This window comes from Cupressus sempervirens, chromosome 7, assembly GCF_028749045.1.
Source record: "Cupressus sempervirens isolate cs-2001-9-10 chromosome 7, ASM2874904v1, whole genome shotgun sequence".
Taxonomy (NCBI): Eukaryota; Viridiplantae; Streptophyta; class Pinopsida; order Cupressales; family Cupressaceae; genus Cupressus; species Cupressus sempervirens.
In genome coordinates this window covers 913,753,107-913,771,497 of record NC_143124.1, presented here as the reverse complement: position 1 = coordinate 913,771,497, position 18,391 = coordinate 913,753,107, and the positions used below count along the sequence as shown (strand labels likewise).

The following is an 18,391-nucleotide window of genomic DNA, read 5'->3' as shown; positions in this document are numbered from 1 at the left end:
TATTTTATTCAAAATAAAACTATTATTATTATTATGTATTCACGTATCTGCATTGATATATATATATATATATATATAAAATTCATAAATTGAGTTTTTTGGGCATCATCAACTCTGTTTTTTTTTCAAAAACGTATTTACGTTTCCCATTCGTACGCATTTTTAAAAATAAAAATAAAAACAAGTGCCCTAAATCTATCACGCCAATAACAAGTAAGAACAAAAAACTAGTTCGTGAGGGATTCGATCTGGTGCACAAACTCGAAGTTTCGAAACTGCGACTGTAAGAGGGTATTCGATCTGCTGGTTTGCTGCTAGGGTTTCGAGTTTGCAAATCCTCGAGAGGCGAAGCAGACAGCACAGAGAGCTTTTGTAAGAAGTTGAAAATGGCGACCGCAGTGCAGCACCCGCGGGTAGCACCGGCTACCAAGACAGAAAAATATGTTGACACCAAGCGCAAGGATGACATCCGGCATGCCAACATCATCGCGGCCAAGGCTGTGGCGGATGCAGTTCGAACGTCGTTGGGTCCCAAGGGCATGGACAAGATGCTCTGCACCTCCTCGGGCGACGTGATCATCACCAACGACGGTGCCACCATTCTTAACAAAATGGAGGTAACTCAGCCAGCCGCTAAAATGCTTGTAGAGCTTTCGAAATCTCAGGATATTGTTGCTGGTGACGGCACGACAACAGTTGTTGTCATCGCCGGTGCGATTCTTAAACAATGTGTGAATTTGCTGTCTAAGGGTGTCCATCCCACCATTATGTCGGAGGCCTTTCACAGGGCCTCTGAGAAAGCCGTCGAGGTTTTAACTGCCATGGCTATTCCTGTTGAATTGACGGACCGTGACTCTTTGGTAAAAAGTGCAAGCACTTCTTTGAATAGTAAGGTTGTCAGCCAGTATTCTACCTTATTGGCCCCGCTTGCTGTTGACGCCGTCCTAAATGTCGTCGACCCTGCGAAGCCTGACATTGTGGATTTGAGGGACATCAAAGTTTTGCAAAAACTGGGCGGGACTGTTGATGATACGGAGATGGTTAAGGGTTTGGTGTTTGATAAGAAGGCAAGCCATACGGCTGGTGGCCCCACCAGGATTGAGAATGCGAAGATTGGCGTCATACAGTTCCAGATTTCGCCTCCCAAGACGGACATTGAGCAGAACATTGTGGTCTCTGATTATACAATGATGGATAGGATTTTGAAGGAGGAGAGAAATTATATTCTGGGAATGATAAAGAAGATCAAAGCCACTGGATGCAACGTGCTATTGATCCAGAAGAGTATTCTACGAGATGCCGTCACTGATCTTTCACTGCATTATCTGTCCAAGGCAAAGATTTTGGTGGTCAAGGATGTGGAAAGGGATGAAATCGAGTTCATTACCAAGACACTGAATTGTTTACCCATTGCTAATATTGAACACTTTAGGGAGGAGAAGTTGGGGCATGCTGATTTGGTTGAAGAGGTTGCGGCTGGTGATAGTAGGATTGTGAAGATTACAGGTAGGGAAAGTCTTAAACTCACCAAGTGGTTAATTTTGGGAACTTTTTTTTCGTTCTTAATGTTGTTAGTCTTCTTCTACAATGTGAGAATTTTGTATTTCAAATTATAGTGGCTAGCATTATCTGGATCCCATATTTTCTACATCTTTTATCTATTCTTTAAAGGATCTAGAAGGATTTCATATAACTGTACATGAAATATAAATTTGAGAATTAAATATCAAGGACTTACTAGGGTTAAAGTATTAGACCTTTGGAAATCCCGTGCCAAAAGAAACACATACCTTGACATTTTGGGTCTGCATATGCGATCCACCATTATTCTACATCATTTTTCTTAATACCCTGATCAAGAGCTGCTTTGGGAAACCTAAATCTTGAGTTCATATTGCTATTTACTTGAATGCTGGAAGCTTACTATTTAGCCGATAGGCTCTATTACATGAGTTTTCACTTGATACCTGTCCAATGCTGAGAATCCAGGTGGTAATTTTTTCATTAGTTTTCAGTTGCTGGACAAATGTGCAGGACAGATTTATCCCTTCTCCAAAGCCTCCATCTTCATCCTTGCAAACTAAACCTAGAGGTAATCACTTTAAGAGGCTTTTGCAGGGTTTACAACATTGAAGTAGCTATGGTGAGATTCTGTTGCTTCTCTTTCCAATGCCTTGTATTCTAGCATTGATCAACTGCATAGTATCTTGAAATCTTAGATTAAATATATTGTTTGAATAGGTTGAAAAATCCCAGACATTACAAATAACTCTCTACTAAGTTTTCTCTACCAGAGAAATTTGAACTTTTCCAAATATATGTTTTTGAAGTGAATGCATGGATCTGGAACATCACTCTATTTTTCTTTGTAGGCGAAATGAAAAACAAACACCCAAATTCAACATGCCAGAGGAAAACTACCGTGCTTGCTGTCAATCAATTCCTTTCTTTACCAACATCATTATCCTTGACTGAATTTTTTAATGAAATTGACCTTAAAACAAGGGCAAAGGGGGGGAGGGGGTGGTGTTCTACTGTTACTGTGGTTCTTTTAAATTGAATAGCAATGCACACTTCCAATGCTTTAATAATGATACACTGTCGATTTTTTTCATCTGCTGCCAATTCAAATATTAATATCCATCTCAAAGCATTTTATAGAGAAGGACGGTTGAAGGATGCACTGCACCTTCTTCCTGCTGCACTTGACCCCCAATAGTCTATTCTGCATTTCTTCTACTATTGCAAACCTGTATTTTCTAGAAAGTCCTTGTAGAGGGGTCCTTGTAGAGGGTAAGAAAATTCAATGTTACATTTATGAGAAAGGGAATATGAGTTTGCCACCGAAAGCATTTTACACCAATACACATGTTTGATTAATGTAGAAATTTAGTCGATGCACACCATGTGTTTGATCAAATGACTTACTGACATGTCTTCTCATGGAATGTGAGAATTGTGCCACACAAAGACATGGATGCTCTCATGAGACATAGGCATTGTTTCCTCAAACGCAATAAACAGGTGTCAAGAACGATCAGCTCACTTTTGTCAACACACTTCAAGCCTGGGACAAACTAAGAGCTTTGGAACATGGTTTGGGCATCCAACAAAGTGTAATGGAGAGTGGAGTTTTGTCAGTTGATATAGCTGCAAATGACCTGGTTGATATGTATGCAAAATGTGGAAGCATATACAAAGTGCCTGGATTGTTTAACAAAATACTTCAGAAAAATGTTGTCTCATGGATGGAAATGGTAGCAGGATATGCACAGAGTGGAGTTCTTGTTAAGGCTTTAAGACTTTTCAAAGAAATGTTGTATTGTGGCTTGTGATGTTTGCAGGATATTCACAGAATGGGTTTGTTCATACAAAATGCAATTGGCAGGTTTAACACCAGTCTCCATAACCTTTTCCAGTATTCTATCAGTTTGCGGCAAAGTGGGAGCTTTGAAATAGGGAATGAACAACTATCAAGGGATATTGGAAAGTGGATTTGCATTTGATGTTGTAGTTACAAATGGATTGATAGATATGTACACAAAATGTGGAAGCATACACAAGTCATACAAACTGTTTGATGTAATGCCTAATAAAAATGTGGCCTCATGGAATGCCATGATTGCAAGATATGCATGTAATGGTTTTCATCTTAGTTACTGGTTTGAGTTCGATAACCAGTTTGCTAGTACGACAAAGCTTTCGAAAGGGGTTTGGGTTAGTTTGGGTTTGTTCATACAAAAACGTATATATATATAAACACGCTCAGATATTTATGAAGCCTAGAAGCATAAGTTAAAATTAGAATGCCACATGGTATCATAAAATCATATGATTTAATCATTGTAAACGACGAAAACACCATAAACTTAAACTTGTAATTATAGTATCATTACAAAGCATTGTACAATTGATTGGAATATCTCAGGCATTGCTTGACAAATTGAATACAAACAAGAGAGCTCTTTTGTCAACGGCCTTGCTTATTAAAGTAGGCATATAGTAAGCCAAGCTTGGAAATAAGTGTATCATGTTATAAAAGAAGCAAAGTTATACTTGCAACATTGTTCTATCCCTCAATGGTGGATTTATCTTGTTCATGTCGACCGCTGGAGAAGCTTATTGTCGCCACATTCATGATCTAGTCTAGTCCATTATGTGCAATTAAACATCCTCTATGTCAAAGATGTAACCTAGGATGCTTACCCTATAACATCTTGTAAGAAATTTAGGGACTTGTTGATACACCATAAATTTTTGAACCTTGATCGAATTTTGCTCGAACTATACCTAGACTAGGTACTAGTTCGAACCTTGGCCTAGTTTGAATGACAAAGTGACGAACTAGGGTAACAATGTCAAAGTCTTAGAATGGGCCATGTTTCTCAATTTCTGTGTAAGGTTCTAGCACAACCAATGTCCTCACCATGTAGAAATTCACACACTCATGGAGGAATGCGAAGTTTGACTTAGACAAGCATGTAGGAGTTTCGAAGAGAAGAAAATTATCTTTGGAACTTAGTTGAATCATCATGGAGTAGCAATCCCCTAAGAAGCCTACACATAGATTGAAAGCAAGAGGAAAGAGATGACAGTTGAATGAAGAAGTGAAAATTTGAAGCCAATGAAGAGTTGCCTACACACAGATTGAAAGTAAGAGGAAAGAGATGACAATTAAATGAAGAAGTGAAAATTTGAAGCCAATGAAGAGTTGTAATTAACAATTTAAGTTTAAGCTATACTTTTTCATTGGTCATATGTGTCAACATGAAGTGGGAATGAATATCCAATTACACTCGACGATATTGTATGAAAGAACAAACTCCAATTCTTCTAAAGACAATTGGATATAAGGTAAGAGATCACTCAATAGACTTTTACATCACTTTTACATCAATATTCAAAATAAAATTACGTCAACATCTAACTTGCATTTGAGATTATTGCCAAGTGACTTCGATCCCATGTGATTTGATGTATAAACCAATCTTAAATATATTGGTATATAAATATTATACCACCTTTTGGGACGAGAAAGGATGAAATGGATAAAACTTTATGAGAAATAACATTTGTAAGGTAGGGAGGATGGATAGGATTGTGGGATGATGTGCCTTGAGAGAATATGTAGGTCCAAAGAACTCAGATGGGGTCTCAAAATAATAAAATGATGAGAAAAGTTAATGACAAGGAAGATGATAATCAGTGTGAATAATTTGATGTTTGGTATAACTACTTTTATTATGCAAGAAGGTATAAGGGCAAGGGTGATGATGTGTCAAATGCATAAAATAACTAACAAGTACAAGCACATCCAAACACAAGTAATGCCCTAACACATCTCAATTCATTTGAAAACCTTGGCAGATATTGTTTTGGGACAACAAAAACATGCACACGACACATGTCCCAACACACCATTCAAGACACAACAAGATATAAAGGATTGTGGTGACTTAGATGATGTATGATGTGAGATGAAAAGATAGACACAGATTCAATAAAGAAAAGTAATTAGTAGAGATATGATAGTTTACCTCTTTCTAGAATGTTGAGAAAATATAAGATGATTATGGTGAGGAGCATGTTTGATATGGGAACTATATATCTCAGGCAGAATAAAGAGAACAAAAGATGAGATGATGAAACAATGAAAAATGAGTTATTTGATACTTGCTATTGGGGTTACATAGAGATAAAAATTTATTTTTTAAGTTTAAAACTATGATGTTTAAAATTCTGAGCTTGTGAGTTGTGAAGTATGTTATGTCAACATATTTGCAAATGCATGAAATTTTAGACTAATAATGGGACTCATCCAAAATGTGAAATTAAGAAGAGGGAGAATGCTATAAATCTGTTCCTAAAGAAATATGAGGATATTTTAGTGATCAATTGACAACATATTAAATTTTTATCAATTTGGGTGGGTGTTCAAGGCTATATATGTCATATATTCTGATTATTAAGAGAAATAATCCTTTCTACTTGAGATTCTAATTCTAGAACACTTTGTATTTCATTTCCTTTTGTGGACGATAACCCATTGGAGATTACAACTGTTGGATGGAAATGCTTTGGTTCTTTAAGGTTGTTCTCATATAAGGATTGCATTGAAGCCTTGAGAAAATTAAAAAACTGTTTGGTCCTTTGATGCGTGTTTTGGTTGCAAGTTACAAGAAGAGTATGGTTTTGAGCTGGAGATTAATAATTTAATTGTCAGTCTGGGTTAGTGTGTGTTATTGTAGCACATTTTTTCATGATAATTTATGTTATATTGATTTATCTTCAATGTAGAGGTTGTAAAGAGTTTGAATATTCTAGTTTCATTTGTGTATTCAACAATGTAATTTTGGGGCTTTGTTGGAGTGATAGTTTCAACTTACCTTTTTTGTTGTAGACAAATACCACACTATTCATGGCATGGGCAATCGCCATACATAAGTGCCAAGGACTGATGTTACACAAAGCAACAATTGATATAAGTAAGATAGAAAGATGAGGGTCAACTCTTATAGCTATAGCTGTCAAGGAAGTAAGGATCAGTGATAGAGAAATTTAACAGTCTTTTATATCAGATTATATCAGATGATAGCTTTAAACTTTATCACAGGTTCATATATCTATATTCCTCCTTAAAGAATAATATATATTAATGATCAACTTATCTCAGCCTTGACTGAGATTATAATAATATTGTGACTGTAAATATATATATTCATAACTGTAAAAATCTGCTGTTAATATCTGATCTGAATGATCACTGTTAATTTCCTTTTAATGATAACAATACATTATATATCGTATGCTTGCTGTAGTTAACAGTATTGCCTCCTTTATTGATATGTTACCTCAGCAAACACCAATATCCATTATATATAAACAAATGAGGAGTTATTCTCATGTAGGGACATGACTCCTCCGTGGCTTATGCCACGTGGAGTCATGGCCCTACGTGGCCATAACAATTAGTCTCCTTAATTAATGAATATCATAATGCACTGATTTAGTATCAGCATTTATCGTGCTTGATTACTATATCACTATTATCGGGCATGTTATATGGTACGATATCATATATTATTTCTCACTAGAATATTAATTTTTCTGCTGTTAAGCAGACAAGTATATATTACTATTAAATTACTCACTCAATATTATTAGCCGATAGGCTTTTTCATAGGGGCAAAGCCCACCGGATAAGTCTCATGCACCTGCTCGGCAGCCTAGATTTGGTAGCTGGTACTGTCACTGGGAATTTGGTATCCGTTAATGACACGACTGTTTATTGTGGGAGCCAGCTTGGATCTGTCAAACAACAACGAAGACACTGCAGAGTAGACCTTTGTTCGAATCCACCATCAGAATCAAACTGGAATCGTATTTCTCTGACAAATTAATGGTGTCTTATAGCAGGTACTTTTTAGATTAGACTGAAGTTCTGTCTGGTTTCCTTTCATGGATAAAATTCCATGGAAGCAGAGGGTTTTGGCTGAAAGCGAAGAACATGGTCTTGCCTGAACAGTCCATCTTTCACATCCTGATTGTCATTTTTCAAGGTTTAGCGCCAGATTTATAGGTCCCAACTGGCATTGAGTGGTTTAGCTGGATTCTGCTAAATTTGGTACCCTTTTGCCATTACTCACGACTAGGGTTTTTCCTGTAAGTAGGAACACTTTTAGATCAAATCTGAATTATATTAATACATACGCAGTACTAATAATAGATACACATATGACTTGTACCTTCCGAATGATGTTGCTCCAATAAATATCAATGTGTTATCTAATACCTTATTATGATATTATTGGTTAATGAGATGAGTATGAAATATATGTGTTTGAGGTCTATATTATTAAAATAATTATGAAAACAGTAGTTTACGTGATTTTTATTCCAACATTTATTACTGATTTCAGAGATTAGCAAGCATTTCTTCCTTATGTCAGATGCAAATTTGCTGGATAGTAGATAATTCACTTTCTACAATGTCTAATGTGAATTTAGTGCAAACAGCTATGCAATATTACTAGACAATACCAATAATTTTTTTCTGAAGAGAAGACTGTGTTCCTTCACTTGTATCAGTCTCTTGCTCCAGATTCAAGATAAATACTCCAGCTCCTCAGTGATGTGATTCACCTCCGGTGCTGTGTGTTTGTTGCACCTTCCTGTGTAACAGATGGTGCCCAGTTAGCATCGGAGCCAGATACAATAATTTCTAAGCATTTAATTATTTCATAAGCCAGCTAAATGAAATTTTAGAAAGGGTTACATCTTCCTAGCAGCAGACAATCAGGTTTCATACAGATATGTACTTATCAAAATCTGAAGAGTATTATAGTTTATTCAATGCCTTCTCTATCTCTGTGATTGATCTAACATGGAATAGTGGAAGAATTTCAATTGAATAATCCTGGAGTGAATGACACTTGCATCTTCTTTTTCACCTATTATATTATCTGCTGATCGATGTTACACATGATAATATTCTGCCAATACTGGCTATAGTATGGATTTTGTTTCATATCATTATTACTTCTTCCTAACAAGAAAGTTGCAATTGTAGGCCAAAAGAATTGATATTTTGTTTTTCCTGAACGAGCATAAAGTAAAGCTATAGCAATTATATTATGTTAATTTCATTCCTGATTGCACTTTAAAAACATACAGATAGAGACACTATTGTCTATACACTTGTACCTTATCCAATACAAGGGCTAGTGTGTGTGTGTGTGTGTATTATCAATTTAATAATAATATATTACATGCTTCAATCTGAATGAAGCTATATTCTAAACAATAGCAAGAGTTAAACCACTAAATGTAATTCATATAGAACAATTTTCCAATTTTCGATATTCAAGAATGAAAATAAATTCATACACAATTATCAAGAAAAAAGGAAACATGCCAACTGCAGATGCTCTCGTTACAAAATTTTGCATCTATCCTTCTCGATAAGAATTATCAATTTTTATATTTTTGTAACTATTCAAGTAGCAAATTATTTATGAAAATATAAAACCTTCTATATTGTCAATTTCAGGGTGTGTCTGTTGCTGCTCAAGAGTTGGAAACTAATGCATTAAATGCTTAACAATTCCTTTCCTTGGCTTGCAAACTTTTTGATTTTTACACTTTGTACCTTTGAATAGGACCTCCATGCTTTCCTTATAAAAATCCACTAAATTATTGTTTCAATGTGTAGGAATGAAGTCAAAGAATAGCAAAAAATGTTTTTGCAATCTCACTCTTTACAAGTGCAAGGAATTTATCAATTTCAAAATCTTGAAAGAAATAAATTTCAAGAAAGAATTAAAAAAACTTCAATGTACTGGGCCAAATATGTAATGCATATTTTTAAAATGTTGCAAGCAAGACTGTGTGTAAATGCTTCTAATATGAACTTCAAAATTATTCTGCTTTGTGTGCAAGTCACATATTGATATAATCATCTTTGTTTTGCTCCATCTTTTGCGTTACTTTTAGTTGGTATTTTTCTTTTTTAAAATTGTCATATATTCCTACACAATCTTCGATTACAAAGTATTCACAATTATAAACACAATATACAACCATCTTATTAAAACATACAAATATTTTTCTATCAGACTAACCCTTGTATCTCCTTCTGGTGCAAGTGCTAGTTTAATTTAGAATGGACATTGGAAATCTTTTCCTTCCTACTACTGGTGTTTTGAATTTCTGAAAATTTGTGCTTAAAATGAATCTGCATTACAGGGATCAAGAACATGGGGCGGACAACCACTGTGGTAGTTCGGGGTTCCAATCAGCTTGTCCTGGGTGAGGCAGAGAGGAGTTTGCATGATGCCCTTTGTGTTGTGAGGTGTCTTGTTAACAAGCGTTTTTTGATAGCTGGAGGTGGTGCTCCTGAAATTGAAGTGTCAAGGCAGCTTGGTGCCTGGGCCAAAACATTGCAGGGAATGGAGAGCTACTGCATTCGTGCTTTTGCTGAGGCGCTTGAGGTTATTCCTTATACTCTGGCAGAGAATGCAGGGTTGAACCCTATTGCTATTGTTACAGAGCTAAGAAACCGTCATGCAAATGGAGAGGTAAACACAGGAATCAATGTTAGGAAGGGTCAGATAACGAACATTTTAGAAGAGAATGTGGTTCAACCACTGCTGGTGAGTACCAGTGCAATATCCTTGGCAACAGAATGTGTGCGGATGATTTTAAAGATTGATGATATTGTGACTGTAAGGTAGATTCTAGTGAGTTTTATTGATAAAACAGTTTGGGACTGCAGCTTCTGAAATTCTAATTTCTAGCGAAGGTGTTTGTGTTTTGTATTGTCTTTCCTGTCAGCTGGGAATTTGCTGCGTCACACCTAGAACATACTAATTCTACAGTATATTTTTGCTCAGATGAATGGTGGTACTATTTCCATTTTGTGCTTTAGCTTGTGAAATTTTTATGATGAATACAACGTAAGGTTTTATATTGGAATTTTGTTAGTCTCCAGAAAATTTCTGCTGCTGCATACAAGACGATCACCATTGTTTCATATCATGACATTGCAGGATATGCTTGTTCAGATGATATGCCGCTGTTTGCATTTTGAATTTAGATTCCAGAAGCAACTAACCAATTCCAGTGGATGAAATAATTGTATAAAATGAAATCATTGTTTCCGAGTATGAATAATCTTGTACTGTTAAAATTGATTAGAAAGCGTATGGCATTTTGTATTTAGATTCCGGTGAGAATCGATTGATGCATGACTGGTAAAAAATTTCCTTCAGATGCAATGTTTGTTTCCAACACTGAATGCTTTGTTAGGGCCCTTTCCATGTGTATTGGGCCTTTCCATGTGTTAGGGCCCTTTCCATGTTAGGGCCCTTTTCATGTTTATTTGAGTCCTTTCCATGTGTATTGGGCCTGATTTGAAATAATGCACGGTTAGGCATAAAAATGGAAAATCATGTTGTTGGTAAACAGATTTGTTCTTTTCAGTTCTAACTCACAAGTGCCCTAATTTGTGAACAAATTCTGATTACAACAGTTTGGAAAGTTGCTTCTAGTAAGGCTAACTTCCCTCTGAATTGTCAGGTACAGCTCCCTATTGCGGATTTGCAAAGAATTTTGTTTATCCGAAGTTTAACAGGGTATGTTCTTAACCTGAGAACAGGAGAAGTTAATCGAGTTAAAACTATATGAGATTTTAACCCAGGCAAGGAATGATTTAGATAAGATTAACTAAGTTTATGAGTTTCACACATCCTATGAACTCATATGACTGAATGGTTTTAAAATTGCATGCTAGCTGCTACTAAGCTAAATTTATCAGACACTAATTACAAAAAAAAGAAAACTAAATCACAGAATGAATGCCTAAGAGATCCCTTTTAAACTCATAACGACAATACTTATCGCAATCAGTTAGCTGTCTGAAAATAGGGGAACGAAGTTCTGTTCTTTCCTTCTCAATTCAGACAAAGAGAAAATAGAACTATTAACATCTAACAAATTGGAACAGAAAATAGTTGATACGGAAATACCATTCAATTGACTCTGCAAAATTAAGTATTTCACACCAAAAATTTGCCGACCCTTTTATTAATTTTTCATTAACATACATATAGGATTCTAAGATTACCGTTACAAAGGAAGTTCAATCGGTTCATCTCCTCAAAAATGACAAATGGCAAGCAGCCAATTCGTCAATTACAATGATTACATAACAAGAATGGAAAGGGGGGAATATGAATCACTTCGCCTTCTTTCCCTTTTCTGCCTTGGTCCTATAAGCCTTAGCGGGTACAATGATTGGAATTAACTCCTCATGCCTATGGACGTGTACATTTGTGTATCTCAAGAGCCATTTAGAGTGCTCTCGGGCCAGGTCTTTGACGGCGCCTAAACGATCTTGTAGTTCGTCCATGGCCACGTGCACACCTCCACCAAGCTTCTGTAATTTAGGTATCCTATTCTGGGGATTAGAAGCTATTTCCGTTAGACCATCTATAAAATTAGAGAAGTTGGTCTGCATAACAGGTATCCCAATGATTGCCTTACCTTGCCCACTGGATTGTGAATCTGTGTGCAAGGCTCTTAGTAATTCAGTCTCTGTCTTGCTCCTTCTTTACTTTAGCTTTAGTTTCCTTCAGTCCCTCTTCTGCTGCTATGATCATTTCAGACTTCAACTGCATGCTCTGAAACCATTCAACTATAGGCTCATCCCCTTTAGGCAAGATCTTTGCTTCTATAGCCTTCTTTGTCTAAATGTGAATGATCATTTTCAATAAGGAAACACAATCATTGCTCTTGAATTTCTTCGTGACCAAGGTGGCTCTGTTTGATGATATGCTGCCCTTCTCTGTTTCCAATCTTAGTATAGCATTGCCGATTTGCTCTATGATGGAGAGTCCTTCAATCTTGACTTTTCCGCTCCAGTCTCTGCCAATTTGCCTGAAATGCTTATCTTCCTGGAGCCAGGAGACGAGGGCTTGAACATCTGCAGCAATGGGATCACTAGTCATAGGCATCCCAGAAATGCTCGCCAATGGGGTAACCAATTGCTTGATGAAACTGTTTAATTCTTGTATTTCGGCCTTCATTCTAACCTTTGACAACTTGAGGCTTTCTAATTGCCCTTCAATTATTTCATTTGTCGACTTCCATAAGCCAACCTTGGTGTCATATCTGGCTTCTCCAAGATCCACAGAGTGTAAGGCAAAATCATCAGGAGACATGTCCTCCAATCTTCCTTGATGGGCTTGGCAACTTCCATGGTCGGATGTCCTGTTTCAGGATCTTGCCCAAGGATGGACAAAGTCTTTTGCTTCTCGACTTTGCTCAATGCTGATCCAGAGTGGATGGCAAGGGACAGAGTATCCTTGTTGGGGGTGCCTTCATCCTTCCTCTTCCTTTTTCTTTCTAAGGTATCCTCCAACCATGAATTTGTACTTATTACTTTAGAGGTCGTTCCCAAAGAATCTATGCTGAACAACTTCCTTTTGGTTGGAGTGGTGGCTTTGGCAGTCGAAGAAAAAGGATTCTTCGGAGTTTGTGAAGCCAATTGCGACGAGCCTTGAACTTTCTCTGTTTCCTTTGATTTCTTTGCCGCCTCATTAGATTCGATGGAGTCACTGTCATTGCTTCCACCATTTCCCAAATCTACCACTTGTACCTAAGAGATACTTGGTAAAAGGACTGCAAGGCTTACTGACGGAACTGGATTGCTATGAGGCGAAGGGGGAGGAGTGACCACCCTATCTTTGGCTTCTTTTGCCTTCTTTTGCTCAGCATTCGATGGGGATCCGATCATCGGGAGGGAGCCATCATGGCAAGTTTGCACAATAGGGATATTCTTATCAGGAGGTTGATCACCTCCGCCGAATGGTTGGGCTGGTCCTTGGGTGATAGCCAACGTCACATCGGATGTACCACCTTGAGAGGGAGGAGCCGTTGCAACTGGTGGAGAGGCTTGAGCTATCGCACTTTTGCTTTGGCTCTTCCTTGCTGTGGTCCATTGGACCCACTTCCCGGTTCTCTTGATAATTTAGGCCATCATCACTTCTAGATCTTCACATGCATCTTCATAAGGTTTAGAACTAACAGGAGTACCCCTCAACCTTGTCAGATAGGTAATACTGTACATGTTTCGTCCATCATCCTCAACTCCTTCGACATCAAGATTGATTCCATACATTTTTACTTGATCTACTGTGAGCTTAGCAAAAGCACAGTCACGACTCTCAAATTCATCTTTGCAATCGGCCCAGTAGTCTTCTATATTGGTGATATGCTTAATCACACTCCCAATCTGAAGAACATCTTTTGTATATCCATTTGGGTCAAACATAGTGTTGATGCGAATTTTGTATCACTTACATAACATATAAGGATTTGAATATTCGATATGGGATATCAAACATGCAAATCCTCTCTTGAAAAGTTATTGCTCATGGGACATGAGTATAACTCCAATGTTCCTTACATCGTTGGATACTCGCTCAGTTTTATCGATGTGATTTGCTGGTAATCACGTAGGCGGCCTTACGCTATTCATTCAAGGATGACTTGGACTTTGGTGGAATGAAGGTGATGGCGGCTTGGTTTGTAAAATGTGTAGGTGGCAGATAATGTTGATGGTAGTGATGATGGAGGGTGTGTCTGTCGATGATGATGTTGATGGGAAAGTGATGGTGGTGGAAGGTTAATGGATGTGTTCTAATGCTTGACCTACTCCTTCTAACTTCTCTAAGCTTCGACTACCCAGCTACTCACTATTCTACTCCTATTCTTATGAATGGAAGGTTAGCAAATGGACGAGGATCGAACCTAATGAGAATTGACCAACGGCCTCACTTCCATAGGTGCAATGATTCAAAGGAATAGTACACTAGTTTACCACACAAAGCTTCCCAACCAGCCGCTAGGATGCTAGTGGTCTAGTATTGATCCCTATCAAACATTTACCAAAACTACCATACGACTATCCATCTACTTCACTCCTACTTAGCAACTTGAAATGAAACCAACTTTAACAACTTGAAAGGAAATCTAAGTAAGTGGAAGTAGAAAACATGCAATAATACCCAATGTTCTTAATCAACATGCAAATCACAACAATGAAAAAGAGAGCAATTTTGGTATTATCTTCGCAAAATTTTTTCCAACACTTTACAAATGAGAGCAAATGGCCTTATATAGGGGCCAAAAATACAACGGGCGGTGGAGATCAAAACAAGATCAATGATTCAGATTGGATCCTCAAGAGATACTTGGTAAAAGGAGTGCAGGGCTTACTGATAGAACTGGATTGCTATGAGGCGAAGGGGGAGGAGTGACCACCCTATCTTTGGCTTCTTTTGCCTTCTTTTGCTCAGCATCCGATGGGGATCCGATCATCGGGAGGGAGCCATCATGGCAAGTTTGCACAATAGGGATATTCTTATCAGGAGGTTGATCACCTCCGTCGAATGGTTGGGTTGGTCCTTGGGTGATAGCCAACGTCACATCGGATGTACCACCTTGAGAGGGAGGAGCCGTTGCAACCGGTGGAGAGGCTTGAGCTGTCGCACTTTTGCTTTGGCTCTTCCTTGCTGTGGTCCATTGGACCCACTTCCCGGTTCTCTTGATAATTTAGGCCATCATCACTTCTAGATCTTCACATGCATCTTCATAAGGTTCAGAACTAACAGGAGTACCCCTCAACCTTGTCAGATAGGTATTACTGTACATGTTTCGTCCATCATCCTCAACTCCTTCGACATCAAGATTGATTCCATACATTTTTACTTGATCTATTGTGAGCCTAGCAAAAGCACAGTCACAACTCTCAAATTCATCTTTGCAATCGGCCCAGTAGTCTTCTATATTGGTGATATGCTTAATCACACTCCCAATCTGAAGAACATCTTTTGTATATCCATTTGGGTCAAACATAGTGTTGATGCGAGTTTTGTATCACTTACATAACATATAAGGATTTGAATATTCGATATGGGATATCAAACATGCAAATCCTCTCTTGAAAAGTTATTGCTCATGGGACATGAGTATAACTCCAATGTTCCTTACATCGTTGGATACTCGCTCAGTTTTATCGATGTGATTTGCTGGTAATCACGTAGGCGGCCTTATGCTATTCATTCAAGGATGACTTGGACTTTGGTGGAATGAAGGTGATGGCGGCGCGGTTTGTAAAATGTGTAGGTGGCAGATAATGTTGATGGTAGTGATGATGGAGGGTGTGTCTGTCAATGATGATGTTGATGGGAAAGTGATGGTGGTGGAAGGTTAATGGATGTGTTCTAATGCTTGACCTACTCCTTCTAACTTCCCTCTCTAAGCTTCGACTACCCAGCTACTCACTATTCTAATCCTATTCTTATGAATGGAAGGTTAGCAAATGGACGAGGATCGAACCTAATGAGAGTTGACCGGCGGCCTCACTTCCATAGGTGCAATGATTCAAAGGAATAGTAAACTAGTTTACCACACAAAGCTTCCCAACCAGCCGCTAGGATGCTAGTGCTCTAGTATTGATCCCTATCAAACATTTACCAAAACTACCATACGACTATCCATCTACTTCACTCCTACTTAGCAACTTGAAATGAAACCAACTTTAACAACTTGAAAGGAAATCTAAGTAAGTGGAAGTAGAAAACATGCAATAATAACCAATGTTCTTAATCAACATGCAAATCACAACAATGAAAGAGAGCAATTTTGGTATTATCTTCGCAAAATTTTTTCCAACACTTTACAAATGAGAGCAAATGGCCTTATATAGGCGCCAAAAATACAACGGGCGGTGGAGATCAAAACAAGATCAACGATTCAGATTGGATCCTCAAGAGATACTTGGTAAAAGGAGTGCAGGGCTTACTGACGGAACTGGATTGCTATGAGGCGAAGGGGGAGGAGTGACCACCCTATCTTTGGCTTCTTTTGTCTTCTTTTGCTCAGCATCCGATGGGGATCCGATCATCGGGAGGGAGCCATCATGGCAAGTTTGCACAATAGGGATATTCTTATCAGGAGGTTGATCACCTCCGCTGAATGGTTAGGCTGGTCCTTGGGTGATAGCCAACGTCACATCGGATGTACCACCTTGAGAGGGAGGAGCCGTTGCAATCGGTGGAGAGGCTTGAGCTGTCGCACTTTTGCTTTGGCTCTTCCTTGCTGTGGTCCATTGGACCCACTTCCCGGTTCTCTTTATAATTTAGGCCATCATCACTTCTAGATCTTCACATGCATCTTCATAAGGTTCAGAACTAACAGGAGTACCCCTCAACCTTGTCAGATAGGTATTACTGTACATGTTTCGTCCATCATCCTCAACTCCTTCGACATCAAGATTGATTCCATACATTTTTACTTGATCTACTGTGAGCCTAGCAAAAGCACAGTCACGACTCTCAAATTTATCTTTGCAATCGGCCCAGTAGTCTTCTATATTGGTGATATGCTTAATCACACTCCCAATCTGAAGAACATCTTTTGTATATCCATTTGGGGTCAAACATAGTGTTGATGCGAGTTTTGTATCACTTACATAACATATAAGGATTTGAATATTCGATATGGGATATCAAACATGCAAATCCTCTCTTGAAAAGTTATTGCTCATGGGACATGAGTATAACTCCAATGTTCCTTACATCGTTGGATACTCGCTCAGTTTTATCGATGTGATTTTCTGGTAATCACGTAGGTGGCCTTACGCTATTCATTCAAGGATGACTTGGACGTTGGTGGAATGAAGGTGATGGCGGCTCGGTTTGTAAAATGTGTAGGTGGCAGATAATGTTGATGGTAGTGATGATGGAGGGTGTGTCTGTCGATGATGATGTTGATGGGAAAGTGATGGTGGTGGAAGGTTAATGGATGTGTTCTAATGCTTGACCTACTCCTTCTAACTTCCCTCTCTAAGCTTCGACTACCCAGCTACTCACTATTCTACTCCTATTCTTATGAATGGAAGGTTAGCAAATGGACGAGGATCGAACCTAATGAGAGTTGACCAGCGGCCTCACTTCCATAGGTGCAATGATTCAAAGGAATAGTAAACTAGTTTACCACACAAAGCTTCCCAACCAGCCGCTAGGATGCTAGTGGTCTAGTATTGATCCCTATCAAACATTTACCAAAACTACCATACGACTATCTATCTACTTCACTCCTACTTAGCAACTTGAAATGAAACCAACTTTAACAACTTGAAAGGAAATCTAAGTAAGTGGAAGTAGAAAACATGCAATAATACCCAATGTTCTTAATCAACATGCAAATCACAACAATGAAAAAGAGAGCAATTTTGGTATTATCTTCGCAAATTTTTTTCCAACACTTTACAAATGAGAGCAAATGGCCTTATATAGGGGCCAAAAATACAACGGGCAGTGGAGATCAAAACAAGATCAACGATTCAGATTGGATCCTCAAAACCTTAATTAGGGTTGCCACCCCATCGGCCAATGAGAAGCTGCCACCTCATCAATGGACCTGATGGAACCCAAATTTTCAAAAAAATTTAGTCCTAAGCACCATGGAAAAGACAGAATTTTCAGATCTTACCCATCTCTTATATTCAAATAACATGCCATGATCAGGGTAATGTGGAGAAGAAAGTTGGTTCGTATATAAATTTCTTGCAAGACTATACAACTACATCAGTGGTTTATCACGAAGGAAATACATAAGAAACTATTTTCAGAATACATGGATCATATGTCTTAATCGTAGAGATATCAAACATCAGCAAAGTATGGTCTCACATCACAAATTGAAGCAGATGAATATTATTATACCACATCCAACGAAACATCAAATGTATATATGGAAGACATTTGGAATTTATACAGGAGTGGTGTATGTGTGAGCAAACATTTACTCTCTAAAATACATTAGC

At 38.0% G+C, this 18,391-nt stretch overlaps 1 protein-coding gene across 1 annotated transcript; it reads left to right on the top strand.

Annotated features, from left to right (window-relative positions):
• The first annotated feature begins 205 nt into the window (after window positions 1-205).
• Window positions 206-10,473, top strand: LOC149550490 (TCP-1/cpn60 chaperonin family protein). The gene is made up of 2 exons (XM_089793495.1): window positions 206-1,506; window positions 9,745-10,473. Exons 1-2 carry the CDS (start codon window positions 387-389, stop codon window positions 10,230-10,232), a joined length of 1,608 nt encoding a protein of 535 aa, XP_089649621.1. The 5' UTR covers window positions 206-386; the 3' UTR covers window positions 10,233-10,473.
• The last annotated feature ends 7,918 nt before the right edge of the window (window positions 10,474-18,391 follow it).

What these genes read in the sequence shown, in the direction of transcription:
- LOC149550490 (XM_089793495.1), top strand. Translation starts at nt 387, where the DNA reads ATGGCGACCGCAGTGCAGCACCCGCGGGTAGCACCGGCTACCAAGACA. An exon ending in TAGGATTGTGAAGATTACAG is followed by an intron (nt 1,507 to 9,744) that starts GTAGGGAAAGTC and finishes TCTGCATTACAG; the next exon opens with GGATCAAGAACATGGGGCGG.